The 14523-nt window shown below is 42.8% G+C and overlaps 2 protein-coding genes across 7 annotated transcripts in view; one reads left to right on the top strand and one right to left on the bottom strand.

Moving 5' to 3' along the window:
* LOC147012760 (uncharacterized) overlaps positions 1-14523 on the top strand; it is a 345711-nt gene that overhangs the window by 51772 nt on the left and 279416 nt on the right. For all 5 annotated transcript variants that reach the window (XM_085853917.1, XM_085853918.1, XM_085853915.1 and 2 more), the window contains exon 2: positions 2668-2809. In XM_085853917.1, coding sequence (XP_085710043.1) covers positions 2668-2809 — 142 coding nt within the window. The remainder of the gene's footprint in view (positions 1-2667; positions 2810-14523) is intronic.
* LOC147012761 (uncharacterized) overlaps positions 1-14523 on the bottom strand; it is a 63237-nt gene that overhangs the window by 7742 nt on the left and 40972 nt on the right. The window contains exon 1 of one of the 2 annotated variants that reach the window (XM_085853929.1): positions 13077-13966. The exons of the other annotated variant lie outside the window; for it this stretch is intronic. The gene's annotated coding sequence lies outside the window, so the exon portion shown is untranslated. Of the gene's footprint in view, positions 1-13076; positions 13967-14523 lie in introns of those variants that run through there. 2 annotated transcript variants of the gene reach the window in all.

Below are 14523 nucleotides of genomic sequence, written 5' to 3'. Positions count from 1 at the left end.
ATCCAACAAGCAGTTGCTGAGAGAGACTCAATAAGATTTGTTACCTGCAAAGTCCGTGAGCATCAGCTGCGGCTGTAAGGACATGTGGCTCATTTTCCTGACGCATATCCTGCTCACCAGATTCTCTCAGCGAGGGAGACTTGTGAGTGGAGAAGGCCAATGGGCTGACCACGTGCCTCGTGGTTGCAGCAGATTGATTGGCATCTCAAGGAGATGGGGATGGGACAGGCACCTGCCTGGGGGATGGCCAGATGGAGGACCCTGGAGTCCCGGCAGAAAGTGGAAGCAGCGAGGTGCTCAGGCGCATGCTCCCATACCTGCCTTGACCTAAATTACCTTGTGTATGTCTTCTTGGGTTGCTTTAAGCAGCTTATTCCGTTGGAGGAGTGTGTGTGGGAGTGGTCAATCATTTATCCCACCCGAGCCAACTGGGTGTAGTCGATGAGGCGAGAGCTGGTTGGCTATTCCCTCCATTCAGAGGTGAGAGATGTGGGTGTGTATATATATATATATATATATATATATATATATATATATATATATATATATATATATATATATATATATATATATATATATATATATATATATATATATATATATATATATATATATATACACACACAGTGGGGAGAACAAGTATTTGATACACTGCCAATTTTGCAACTTTTCTCTCTTACAAAGCATGTAGAGGTCTGTAATATTTATCATAGGCACACTTCAACTGTGAAAGATGGAATCTAAAACAAAAATCCTGAAAATCACATTGTATGATTTTTAAATAATTAATTTGCATTTTATTGCATGTAATAAGTATTTGATCACCGACCGACCAGTAAGAATTCCGGCTCTCACAGACCTGTTAGTTTTGTCTTTAAGAAGCCCTCCCATTCTCCACTCATTACCTGTGTTAACTGCACCTGTTTGAACTCGTTATCTGCATAAAAGACAGCTGTCCACACTCAATCAATCAGACTCCAACCTCTCCACAATGGGCAAGAACAGAGAGCTGTCTAAGGACATCAGGGACAAAATTGTAGACTTGCACAAGGCTGGGATGGGCTACAGGACAATAGGCAAGCAGCTTGGTGAGAAGGCAACAACTGTTGGCGCAATTATTAGAAAATGGAAGAAGTTCAAGATAAGTCAATCTCCCTCGGTCTGGGGCTCCATGCAAGATCTCACCTCGTGGAGCCAGCCTCAATGATCATGAGAAAGGTGAGGGATCAGCCCAGAACTACACAGCAGGACCTGGTCAATGACCTGAAGAGAGCTGGGACCACAGTATCAAAGAAAACCATAAGTAACACACTACGCCGTCATGGATTAAAATCCTGCAGCGCACGCAAGGTCCCTCCGCTCAAGCCAGCGCATGTCCAGGCCCGTCTGCAGTTTGCCAATGACCATCTGGATGATCCAGAGGAGGAATGGGAGAAGGTCATGTGGTCTGATGAGACCAAAATAGAGCTTTTTGGTTTAAAATCCACTCACCGTGTTTGGAGGAAGAAGAAGGATGAGTACAACCCCAAGAACACCATCCCAACCGTGAAGCATGGAGGTGGAAACATCATTCTTTGGGGATGCTTTTCTGCAAAGGGGACAGGACGACTGCACTGTATTGAGGGGAGGATGGATGGCGCCATGTATCATGAGATCTTGGCCAACAACCTCCTTCCCTCAACAAGAGCATTGAAAATGGGGCGTGGCTGGGTCTTCCAGCATGACAACGACCCGAAACACAAAGCCCGGGCAACGAAGGAGTGGCTCCGTAAGAGGAATCTCAAGGTCCTGGAGTGGCCTCGCCAGTCTCCAGACCTGAACCCAATAGAAAATCTTTGGAGGGAGCTGAAAGTCTGTGTTGCCCAGCGACAGCCCCGAAACCTGAAGGATCTGGAGAAGTCTGTATGGAGGAGTGGGCCAAAATCCCTGCTGCAGTCTGTGCAAACCTGGTTAAGAACTACAGGAAATGTCTGATCTCTGTAATTGCAAACAAAGGATTCTGTACCAAATATTAAGTTCTGTTTTTCTGATTTATCAAATACTTATTTCATGCAATAAAATGCAAATTAATTATTTAAAAATCATACAATGTGATTTTCAGGATTTTTGTTTTGGATTCTGTCTTTCACAGTTGAAGTGTACCTATGATAAAAATTACAGATCTCTACATGCTTTGTAAGTGGGAAAACCTGCAAAATCGGCAGTGTATCAAGTACTTGTTCTCCCCTCTGTATATATCTCTACATATACTGTATTTGTGTGTGTGTGTATGTATGTATGTATATATATATATATATATATATATATATATATATATATATATATATATATATATATATATATATATATAATATATATATACTAAATATTGCCCCGTTACAATACTCTTTATTTATTTATGACCACTTTAAGCCATATGACATTTCAACTTAACATATTGGGACATATTTATCGTGCAGCTCACGACTTGTACTTTGACTAAACAACTGTGAAGTGAATTAAATTATTTTACTTCGAGTATGGACTAAAATTCTGGGCGAGACAGATTGCACCAGACTGCAGAGGAAAGTGGAAAGGCCATGATTTAAAAAGCTGAGGGACATGTCAACTTTTAACCTGTTTTTATTGTTCTCATATTTCCTCCCTTTCCACCTTCCTCACTTTCAGACGAGGTTGACATCCTTCCCTTGCTGAAACTCTCATCCATGGACAACGTTAGTGAAACTACCGACATGGCTGGTTGCCGGGCATATGACATCGGGCAGTACGCCGTGCTGTCTGTCCCACTCTGTGGAGCATTCGGGGCCATGTAAGCTCACCATGCATGTTATGATGGGTCATTAAGTGATAACTCATAAAATACATTTGCATACGTTAAAATAGACGATCCCTTAACACAAGAATGTGTGTTCTATGTATGAACGTCTTTATCGTTGTTGACTGTTGAGGAACTCTGGGAAGGGTTCAAAACAGTGTAGCACTTACCTTGTTTAAGTCTTCTTGGGTTGCTTTGGGTGTCACATCAGGTCAGATTGTTGGGTGTCAGGTCAGGTCAGATTAGATCTGTGACTTCCTCCAGGTACCAAGTAAACCTGCACTAACCTGTTCCATGATTGGGTTGTCGGCGAATAAACCATCTCCCCCACCAAGTTTCTTGGAGAGGAGGGTGTCTGATATGGACACCCAGCAGAATGAAGAGCAAAGCCTCTCAAAGGGTGGAGGAGCTCCTTGTGAGCCAACGGCCATCCATATCTTGTGCCCAACTGTGTCTGCGGACGCCCTCCTGCAGTTGGATTACTTTTTATTTGGAGGTTGGTGGCAGCATTTGCACTCCACCACCGTAAACCCCTTCATTCCACAAAACATTCTAAAAGAATAATAGAAATCGAAAACCCACTCCGTGGGAGTACCCCCTGTGCAGCTGCCCTTCGCAGGGTAGCCCACTGGATGACGGGATTGGGGCAAAGCCTTCAGGACCCCCAATCTTTGATGAATGGAGGAAAACCACGGAGTAACCTTCATGGGTCAGATGCGGTGGTGTGTGTTGGGGTGTTGGGGTGGTGGTGGGGTGTCGTCCATTAGACAGCGGTCTCCTTGGTTTAACCTGAGGCCATCCCTTCAGGTGGGTGCCTGGAATGTCCTATCGCTAAGAGAGGATGATCACCTGTCTGTTATCATCTGAGCTCAAGTGTTTGGACATTGGTATTGCAGCACTCTCTGAGGTTCGGAGACCAGATAGTGGCGAGATCATGGCTGGTGGTTACACCTATGATTGGTCTGGTCATTCTGATGGTTACCATGCCCAAGGAGTTGCTGTAGCTGTGTCCAATAAGCTGACTCCAATGATAATTGAGGTAACACCGGTCAATGAGTGTATTACGAGACCGAGGATTCGTCACTCCTTGGGTGTCATTTCTCTGGTCTTTGTTTATCCTCTGACTGAGGCGAGTGATCTCACTGTGAAGGACGAATTCTATGCCACGCTCGAGTCTGTGGTTTATCACTGCCCCAAGCGAGATACTCTTCCTAATCTTGGGGGACTTCAATGCATCGACTGGAACTCATAGTGATGGTTATGAGACATGTGTTGGTCCTCATGGGTTTGGAACTGTGAACCAGCATAGCACTAAGTTCCTTGACTTTGTAAGAAGTCATGGATTTTGGTGGCTGGTTCATGGTTTCATCACCCACAGGCTCATCGATGGACTTGGTATTCCAGCACTGGTGGTGTGGCAAAGGAGATTGACCATGTGCACTTTGATGGTGGCTGGAGGATGATCCAGAACTGCAGGGTCGACCGGAGTGCTCAGTTCCTCAATACTCACCACAGGCTTATTGTAGCAACTCTGAAGTTTCAGCTTAAATCCAGGAGAATGGTACCATCCCAGCCTAGGCTAGATGTTGGCAAGCTCAAGGATGAAAGGGTAGCTGAGTAGTTTGCGAACAGGCTGAGTGGATATTTGGGGGTCTGGGTGCTTTGGGGGATCCTGAAGAGTTGTGGAGTGCCTTCAAGACCACCATCCTTGATGTTGCTGGTGGATGTCTTGGAACGCATCGTAGGGTAAAGAAGAATTTTGTTTTTCAAGGGACACTGGATACCATTAACCAGAGTCACAGGGCCAGGCTGAATGACAGAGCTGAGCTACTCAGGGAGCTGAGGCGTAAAACTGTACGTGCAGAAAGGGTGGACAAGGAGGCGTATGTGCGAGGAATCTGTGAGGAGGTAGAGCATCACCTGTGGATCAAGTGATTCTCGTTCTCCTTTCAGGGGAATTTGCGCATTTCATTCCTCCAAGCCCATTCCTCGATGTCAGGCGGTTCGAGCAGAGGGTGGTAGGCTCTTGACAGAGGTGTCCGAAGTGAAGGCCCCTTGGGCCGGTTACTTTGAGCAGCTGTACCAGGCTGATCCACCAGCTGTTGAGTTGGCTGTCAGAGGTGTTACTATCCCTATTGCTGACCCTCCATTCAACTGTGGCCCACCTTTGTTTGTGGAAACACAGGCTGTGGTGAACCAGTTGAAATGGGGTAAAACTCCTGGGATCTGTTGCATCCATGCTGTACTTCTCAAGGCTGGTGGAAATGCTGTACTCGTGTCATTGCGTGCAGTTCTGTGCTCTGCCTTTAACATGGGTATCATCCAAACTGACAGGAAGAGGGGCTTTGTTGTCCCTCTCTGGAAGGGGAACTGTGACCACCAAGACTGCAACAACTACCGAGGGGTGACGCTGCTCTCAGTGCGGGGCTAGGTCTTTGCTTGGATAATTATTGATGGAGTTCGCCACCATCTGCTTGAGCACCAGTGTCCAGAGCAGTCAGGCTTTACACCAAAGAGGTGAACGATTGACCTTATCATTGCTCTTTGGGTCCTCACAGAATGCAGGCGACAGTTTTGGCAGGGGCTGCTTGCAGCCGATGTTGATCTTTGTAAAGCATTTGATTCATTGAATTTTATGCCCTCTGGAGGAGTCTTGGTCTTCGTGGGGTGCCACCAAATTGATCGATCTGATGTCTGAACTCTACTCTGGTACTGAGAGTGCTGTGAAATGTGGTGGTACCATCTCTGACTTATTTCCAGTTGTTACTAGAGTTCGTCAGGGGTGTGTACTGGCCCCCACACTTTTCAGCACTTGTATTGACTGGATTCTGGGGAGGATGTCGGAGAGATCAAGCTGCGGTGCATCATTTGGGAATGTCAAGGTCTCCGACCTTTATTTTGCAGATGATGCAATCATCTTTGCGGAGACTTTAGATATCCTTTTGGGGGCCCTCGAGTTGCTGAATGAGGAATCTGAGCCACTGGGATTACAGGTTTCCTGGGTCAAAACCTCGATCCAGGCTTTCAATGAAGCCTTGGATGCTGCTATGCTTTCTGTACCTGTTTATGTTGAGGTCACAGAGAGATTCAATTGCCTTGGCAGTGATATTCATGTCTCTGCTGGCTGTGAGCCAGAAATCAACAGACATCTGGCTCCGGTCCGGGAGTCATGGATTCACTGGATCACGGGGTGTGATGCTGCCTTTGCGGTACCTTTGCCTTTGTGATCACGGTACCTTTGCGGGAGGACAAAAGTCCAAGTCAGGTCTTTGGTGCTTCCAGTCTTGCTCTGCGGAAGAAAGACTTGGATTCCAACCAAGGATCTGAGACAGACACTTCATTCTTTTGGTATCACGTCTCTTCGGAGAATCTTTGGCTATCATTGGTCGGACTTTGTGTCCACAGAGCGCTTGCTGAGAGAGACTCAAATGAGATTTGTTACCTGCGTAGTCCGTGAGCATCATCTGCAGCTGTCTGGACATGCGGCTCATTTTACTGACGCTGATCCTGCTTACCAGATTCTCTCAGCGAGGGAGCCTGGTGAGTGGAGGAGGCCAATGGGCCTATGACGTGCCTCCTGGTTGCAGCAGGTTGATCAGCATCTCAAGGAGATGGGGATGTGCCAGGCATCTGCCTGTGGGATGGCCAGACAGGGGCCCTTGGAGTACTGGCGGAAAGTGGACACAGCAACGTGCTGCTCCGGTGCATACTCCCATGCCTGACCTGACCTTACCTTATCACATTCACTGCCGACTCTTTTTGTGTCCACCAAGCCATGTATACGTACTTTGTTTTCAAATTCTACCTTTCTATGAGAAAATCTAAGTTCATTTCTTATCCATTTGTGGGGAAACCCCATTTTGCAAGAAAAGTCCGAGTTGGCAATATTTTAAATTCTGTTTGTCAGTGATGAGTTATCTCGTCAGACTATTTTTAGCACTGAATCAACATTGATATTACATCATTGCTAATGGTATATCGTGTGCTGAGTACCACGTGTTTTTTTTCTTTTTTGCTCCTGTCATTAAGCTTCAAAATGACACTTCTGAATGTAGATTAAGTGGTGAATCTTCTCATGGGGACTGATGATCATCATCATGATTATTATATGGATCTATCTTCACCCAACTTCCAGCAGATAATTTGTTGCACTCTCTGGCATGGCACCATATTCTGTTTGCAATACAATAGCGTAATCTTTCATACGAGAATACTTGTAGTGGCTGAATCTGGTACAACCAGCACAACGAGTATACTCATTGTCGGTAGGTAATGTGTTCATATACATCATCCATATTTACAAGACTCAGTGGCTTAATGGTTGGAGTGTCTGCTCTGAGTCTGGGAGGTCAGTCATTCAAATCCAACCCCAGATAAGTCAGTCATACCAGACTTTAAAAATGGTATGTGCTGCTTCTTTGCTTGATGCTCAGCATATAAAAAGGATGGAGCATAAGCAAATCACCATAGGGTGGCAACCATTGTGCAAGCTTGATGGACCTAATAGCCTCCTCCTGTGTTAAATTTATTTCCAAGGTAACTCACATTATTATAACATGACTCCGAAAATTCTCAGCGACGATTTCAGCTTTTAAAATACATTATGCAAGCCTCAGTAAAGAGCCATCTATTTATTGCATATGCAAGTATGGTGGAACATGACTCCCCCCCCCCCTCCAAACCATATCTTCTGTGTAAACTGAATAGCAGAACATAACATCATGAGAGATGGCATAACTTTGATGTTGTTCAAAACGAAGGCAAATACACGAGCTCCTTGCTCGCGTAACATCATTGATTGCAGTTGTTTGGCCGAATACTGTATAATTTGTGGTGCTTTTACTTTTTGTTGTTGCTGATGCCGGATATTGCAGTCACGTGATAAGTCTCCCTTTTGGAAGCTACTTAGCACCGACCACAAAGTTCCTGCACTGTCCTGGATGAAGACAACTTACTGATACTCGGTTTAAACGCAAGACCCGGTAGTCAAAACAACCTTGCCTTTTATGAAGCTAAAAATATTGTGCTGCCTTTAGTTTTGAATTTCACTCTTCTGAAATACGAGTTTTTTTTTTTTTTGTGAAAAACATTAGGTTTTATTACCATAATATCTTTGAAATACAAGGAAATCACTGCATAGATCAGAGCAGGTTGTGCGCCACTATCTCTTGCAATCCTCCATGAATACCCGTGATATTTTATACCCTCTCATTAACTCCACCTAATCCATCCCTCTTACTGACAGGTTACCATGTTTCCTTCCCTTCCCTTCTCTCACTTCCTGTTCTTTCATCCCCTTGCATGCTGTGTCCAACTGTTGGCCCACTCTGAGTTTGTTACCATTTTATGCTTTGCCATCTCACTCTTTCAAGAGGCTTGACCTTTTCTTAACCAGAAAATATAATTCAACCTCATTGTGTTGATGAATGTGCCTTTTCCCATGTTCAATATCAACCCACTGTTGCGTTTGATTTCAATTAAAGGTATCATTAAAAAATTAATCTATGGGCAGAGGCAGAGGCAGAAGCAGAGGCAGAGGCAGAACATTAAAAGCTTCAACTCGAGTTATGGTCTGCAAAATTATTCTCAAAGGGGAAATAACCTTTGACTTTTTAAACCAAAAATGCAATCTATTCATCTTTGTACATGTATTAGTCTATACTTGTGCCAAATTCAGTTGCAATCTCTTCAGCGTTTCACAAGTTATCGTGGTAATGAAAAACCGATAACGGACAGACGCACGGACTACAACCCAAAGCATAATGCTTCGAACCTTCTGCTCTAGAGGCTTACATGTTTTGGTTCATAACTCTGGTAAACAGTGGAATTTCAGCAAAAAGGTGCACATTGTTGGACTCGGATAGGAAAGTGTCATCTAATGAGGTTCATTTGTGGAGGGTGGAGGAAACCAATTTTACAAGACTGACTCCTGGGAAATGGTGCCCACACATTACAATGGGTACAGATGCACCACACCTCAAAATAAGGGTCAAAAGTCGTTATTCAAAAGAACCAAATCCAATTGAATGCAGAGGGGTGTTGGGAGGGAGTGGGGGTGTATCAAATGAACATAATGAGGAAAATGGCACTTTAAGTGGAATATTAAACAGGATATCAAATAAAAATGCAAATAGGGGTGGGTAGGGGGAGCTTTTGCAGAAAAAACTGATTTAGCACATAAATTTAGTTAATTAGTGGGGTGAGGCTTTGAATCTCAGGTTAAATTCAGATTTCCTGCAACACACGAACCATATAATGTGATGTCCCTGTGCCTGCCCCACTGTTCTCACCCCACACCCCCCTTTCACCCCCCTCCGCCCCATCCCACACCACCATCCATGCAATTAATACATAAACTGATAGATTGCATTCATGTGGTATTGATATGACACAGTACAGGCACAATGAGTGACATGCGGCTCCTCCTTTGTCCAAGTTCCTTGTTGTAACCAGAATCCCAAATCATGTTTGATGTATTCGGTAACAGAACAAGGTCAAATCGCTCCTCTGACTTCTCTCACAAGATAACTTACACATCTGACATCTTGGAATATTGTGACCCCAGCGATATATCCCACAATTCCTTGCACTAATCATCTTGTGATGTCGCGACGATACTATTACTGTGCGTAAAAGCAAAACAAAGCAACATTGTGTCATATATGGCATTGTTTCATCAATGAGAGACAATGGTTTAGCAGCTCAATATGTCAGTTTGCAATGCCTCCTGTGATTGAATCGTCCAATCAGCACTTGCTGAAGGAGAAATTGCATCAAAAAGAATCACTGTGCAAGGAATTGTATCATAACGATATAAGGAATAGGAGAAAAATCACTTTGGCCTCTCCTGAACATAAAGGCCTAGTTTCTAGTATAGTGACAAATAGGCCAGAAAAGGCAAAATAAATAAAATACACCAGTGGACAGCAAAGCGAATTAATCCGTTTTTGCCCAGAGCTTAATGGAGATGTAAATTAATTTTAAACCAATGTGGTTATTCTGTTAGATGATTAATTTAATGGGGTAATAAGTAGAACAAACTGATAAAGTTTGGGGTGTGTGGATGCAGCACATGTATGACGGGCCAAATAACCTCCCTCCTGTGACAAACAGCCAGGAAGTGTTTTATTCTTGTTTTTTTTATTTTCCACCATTTTGCAGGCATAATATTATGGAGATAACTCTCTTGCGTTGCCATGCGATTCCAGGTTCTTCCTGCCAAGAGAGCCCTCTAGTGTTCCGTTTCATTTGTAGGAAACGGAATGGGCTTTCTAAACAGGATTTTAAAAAAGATTCTGTATTCTCGAAGAGAAAGTTCATCTCTCCTGTCAACTTCACCTCTTTATCCTCGTTCTTTCTGCTTCTCGTTTTTTTATGCTGAGCTTGGGCAGTTTTAAAATATAGTTTTAAGGTTCCAGTTGGAGTGAGATTTAAAGTTAAGGTCAGAGGGAGGTTTAACCTCATCACAAACCTTAAGCTGAAAGTTAAGATTAAGAGTTGTTTTGAGCTCGGCTTCGCCTATGTCATATTAAAAATGCCAAACTGAACTCCTTCCTTAGGACACAGGTGCGATTTGTTTTTAACATAAAAAACCGTCAAAAATCTTCTCCGAAACGGCTGAACAGATCAAAGCGAACCTTTCAGGTATGATCACCCATCCATGAGGAACAAAAAGTTCTCCACCTATTATGTCAAAGGTCATATGGTTTGGCAGCTATGATTTTTTTTGAAGAATAAACCTTTAAAACTATTCTTCTCCAGCTAGACAGATCGAAAAGAAACTTCACCCACATGTTCCCCAACCCTTGGGGATACAAGGATGTTCACGATAATTAATAGGTCACATGGTCTGGCAGCGATAGGATTGAACAAAAACCTTAAAAAAAATATATTAAATTTTTTTCTCTTGAACCGCTTCATCAATCGACATGAAACGTCACAGTTATGATCGAGTAGACATGTAAAATATATGTTTTAAATTTCAACCTGATTGGATGCATGGTCTAGCAGCCAGAATTATTTAATATTTTGAATCTAGGTTCAGGGATTTAAATCAAACTTGGTACAAGTATGTACTGTAGAATGATGTAATAATGTGGGTGGAGGCATATCTGGCGGTCGTGATGTTGAAGAATGTCCTAGTTATAGAGGCTCTCGGCTTGTGGAATAGCTACGACACAGAACAAATCAAGATACAATATATGAAAGGGAACATCAGGAGAAAGGGGAAAACACCAACAGCAAGGCAGAGGGAGAAAGTATACGGAGACGGAAAAACAAGGGATGCAGGTAAAAGACAAATAAGGCATATTTGGGATAACGTAAAGAGGGGACAATATGATTGCTTAAGCAAAAGTTTTGAGAGGGGTATGGGTGGGGGTGGTTTTAGGGGTCCAGAAAAGATCATAATTTTGGATGGGGGATGACTTGAGATGGTGATGCACAGCTGTCTTGAAGATCTGGAGGAAAGAATGAGATTGAATAGAGTATGGTAGGTGGTTCCACAGGTGAGAAAAAAAGAGGAACAAGCCGGTAGGCGAAGAGGGATTTGCTAGGATCGAAACGCTGGATACTATGCTTTTCATTCTGACCGATCCACCGCCGAAGAGTCATTGCCAAGACGTATTGGTTCACATACAATTGTTCCTCTGCCTGGCAAGATTTTTCCTATTGCGTATTTTGCCAACTGGCACTCCTCATAAAAATGACAGTAAATAGACACCCTATTTTTGAAGGACTACCATTTGAAAAATAATCAGTTTGCTGGTTTGTGCTGTGGAGCCTCACGTTGCAGACACGCACGCACGCACGCACGCACGCACGCACACACACGGAAAACCCGATAAACTTCTCTCAATGCTCTTGTTTGACCACACCTCCTGAGCCACACTATTTTTCATAAGCCACGCCCACTTTCCATAAGCCACGCCTACTTTCCTACGCCACTCCCACTTTTCATGAACCACATCCACTTCCCTAAGCTCCGCCCACTTTCCTAAGCCCCTCATAAAAAATGACGGTAAATAGACACCCGATTTTTGAAGGACTACCATTTGAAAAATAAAACCTCAATCAAAAATCAGCTCAAGTAAAATTTTCTGAATATCTCGAAGTGTTTAATTCCGAAGTCTCATTTCTCTACATTCAAAACTGAAGGACTAGTATTGAAAATACTGTACATGGTTTTTCAGCCGCTGCACAGCAACGGTTGGTTGCTAGGTAACGAAATTCAAACGCGCACCTTCCCAGTATATATTCCATATGTTGGCAAAGTTTCATCGAAATCGGTTCGCTGGTTCGTGCTGTGGAGCCTCGCATTGCAGACACACACACACACACACACACACACACACACACACACACACACACACACACACACACACACACACACACACACGGAAAACCCGACGACAAGGGATATCTAGCATATATAGTGAATCCAATAAATGAGTGGAGGTGATCAGTGGTAGATTTTATACCCATTAGTTCATACATTCACCCATTAACCAATTGCCTTTGTGGTGTTTACCAAATGGGCAAAGGCACAGACATGTCACAATATGTAACTTGTCATATTTTAAGCAACATTGTTGTATACACTCGAAGCAGCTGCTGCTTACAGGAGCAGAAACGGGGCCACCTTTATGTTGTGTTATACTGTATTATGATATTTATACATATGTTGATTCTTGGCGTTATGTTGACGTGGTTGGGATTCTCAAATTTGACATAAAAATGTGCATCCAAACAACAAAAAACAAATTAAACACCACAACCAGGAAAGGGCAGAATCAGCCTCAGGTGAGGTATAACTTGTGATTGGCAAGCTTTGCTATTATGATTATCATTTTCATTAGACTATAATACAGAGAATTGGTGTATTTTAGAATGATTTGTACATGATATTCTGAGAGTTTGATTTATTTTTGCACGATAACATCCAGTCTTCACGTTATTTTATCCCATCGTGCAGGAACATACTTGCACATATAGTCGTACCTCTACTTACGAATTTAATTCGTTCTGGAAGTAGTTTCGTAACCTGAAACCTTCGTAAGTAGAGATGCCTTTTGAATGTAAATGCGCTAATCCGTTCCAAGCCCCGCAAAATTCGGACATTTTTTTTTAATAAATCATAAAAATGAATCAGAACATGAAACAAATACATGTTAAAATTAGATTACCGCACAATAAACATAAAACGAGAGGCACATAATGTAAAAAACAAAGAATAAAGGAAATAATAAAAATATTCATTTACCTTTTAACTGCTATTCTCGTTACGAACTGCGCCGAATTTCCCTCGCCTGTATCCTCCTTCACGAGGTCAGTGAAGATGGCGGTTGCCTTTGCGCAAATTATGGCCTCTGTCACTGTGTCACCAGCGATCTCTTTCTCCTTTATCCACACGAGTAACAACCTCTCCATCTCATCGTTCACTGCCGACCTCCTCTTGGAAATGACAGAGAGGCCTTTGGAAGGAGTCGTAGCTTTTCGGGCTTCCTTTTGTTTTATTATCGTGCCGATCGTAGATATATTACGTCCATATTCTTTTGCGAGATCAATCAAACGCATCCCCTTTTCATACCTTTCTATTATCTCTTGCTTTGTTTGTATGGCCAGAAAAACTCTCTTCTTCTTCTTTTCTCCTTGTCCACTTTTCTTCATTGCTTTCTTGGGGTCCATTGTGAATAAAAGTTACTGTAATCCACACGCGTACTGTACTGTAACACTGTCCGAGCACTTCGTAGCGGGACCATAGACTGTATACAGTATAACTATATTTACAGAGCGGGACGGGGACACGAAGAGCATGCTGGGATACACGCATACGCAAAGGGTTGCCAGGCAGATTTTAGGCGATAGCCAATGGCAGAGCAGCTACAAGTTTGTTTACGTTCAGGAAACTCTGGGAGCAGCGAAAAGCAGCGCGTACTGTACTATATTTTTGACTTCGTATCCTGAAACGCCTTCGTAACTAGAGGCAATATTTTCCCGTTCAGGCGCTTTGTAACCTGAAACATTCGTATGTAGAGACATTCATAAGTCGAGGTACCACTGTATTAGAATTGACCCACATCTATGATGTCTTTGGTTTTCTTTTGATAATTCCTCACTTTCATGTAAAAGTAAAAACATAATTTGGGAGGAGCCATCCAAGCTCAGCAGATGTTCCCATGCACCTCAAGTACAACCACGAAGTGTCAATACATTTCATCCCACAAATAAACAGACACACATGTTTTGATGCATTTCCACACCTCTATGATGATTATATACAGTTTTCATAACACTAAAATACAAATTGGCATATTTTAGAATGAGCTTGGACTTGCAATACACTCTCCCACTGGGATTGATGCGATGCGATGCGATGCGATACACATTTACAGAGAATTTGCATCATCATCCTCATCTCCCTCCCGAACCCCTCCCCACCCTTCCCCGTCGATTATGATATATATATATATATATATATATATATATATATATATATATATATATATATATATATATATATATATATATATATATATATATATATATTTTTTTTTTTTCATCCCAAAAACCTTTTTGGTCACACCCAAAGTACAACCACTGAATCTCAACTTATTCCATCCAGCTGTGTAGGATTTGCATACAAGTCAAACACACATCCACACACACCAAATTATATACTGTATGCAGGTAGTCCTCAATTTACACTC

Source organism: Eptatretus burgeri, chromosome 14, assembly GCF_056783735.1.
Source record: "Eptatretus burgeri isolate ZD-2024b chromosome 14, Ebu_testis_v1, whole genome shotgun sequence".
Lineage (NCBI taxonomy): Eukaryota > Metazoa > Chordata > Myxini > Myxiniformes > Myxinidae > Eptatretus > Eptatretus burgeri.
The sequence above is the reverse complement of the archived record's forward strand: the minus strand, read 5'-3'. Positions and strand labels throughout refer to the sequence as shown.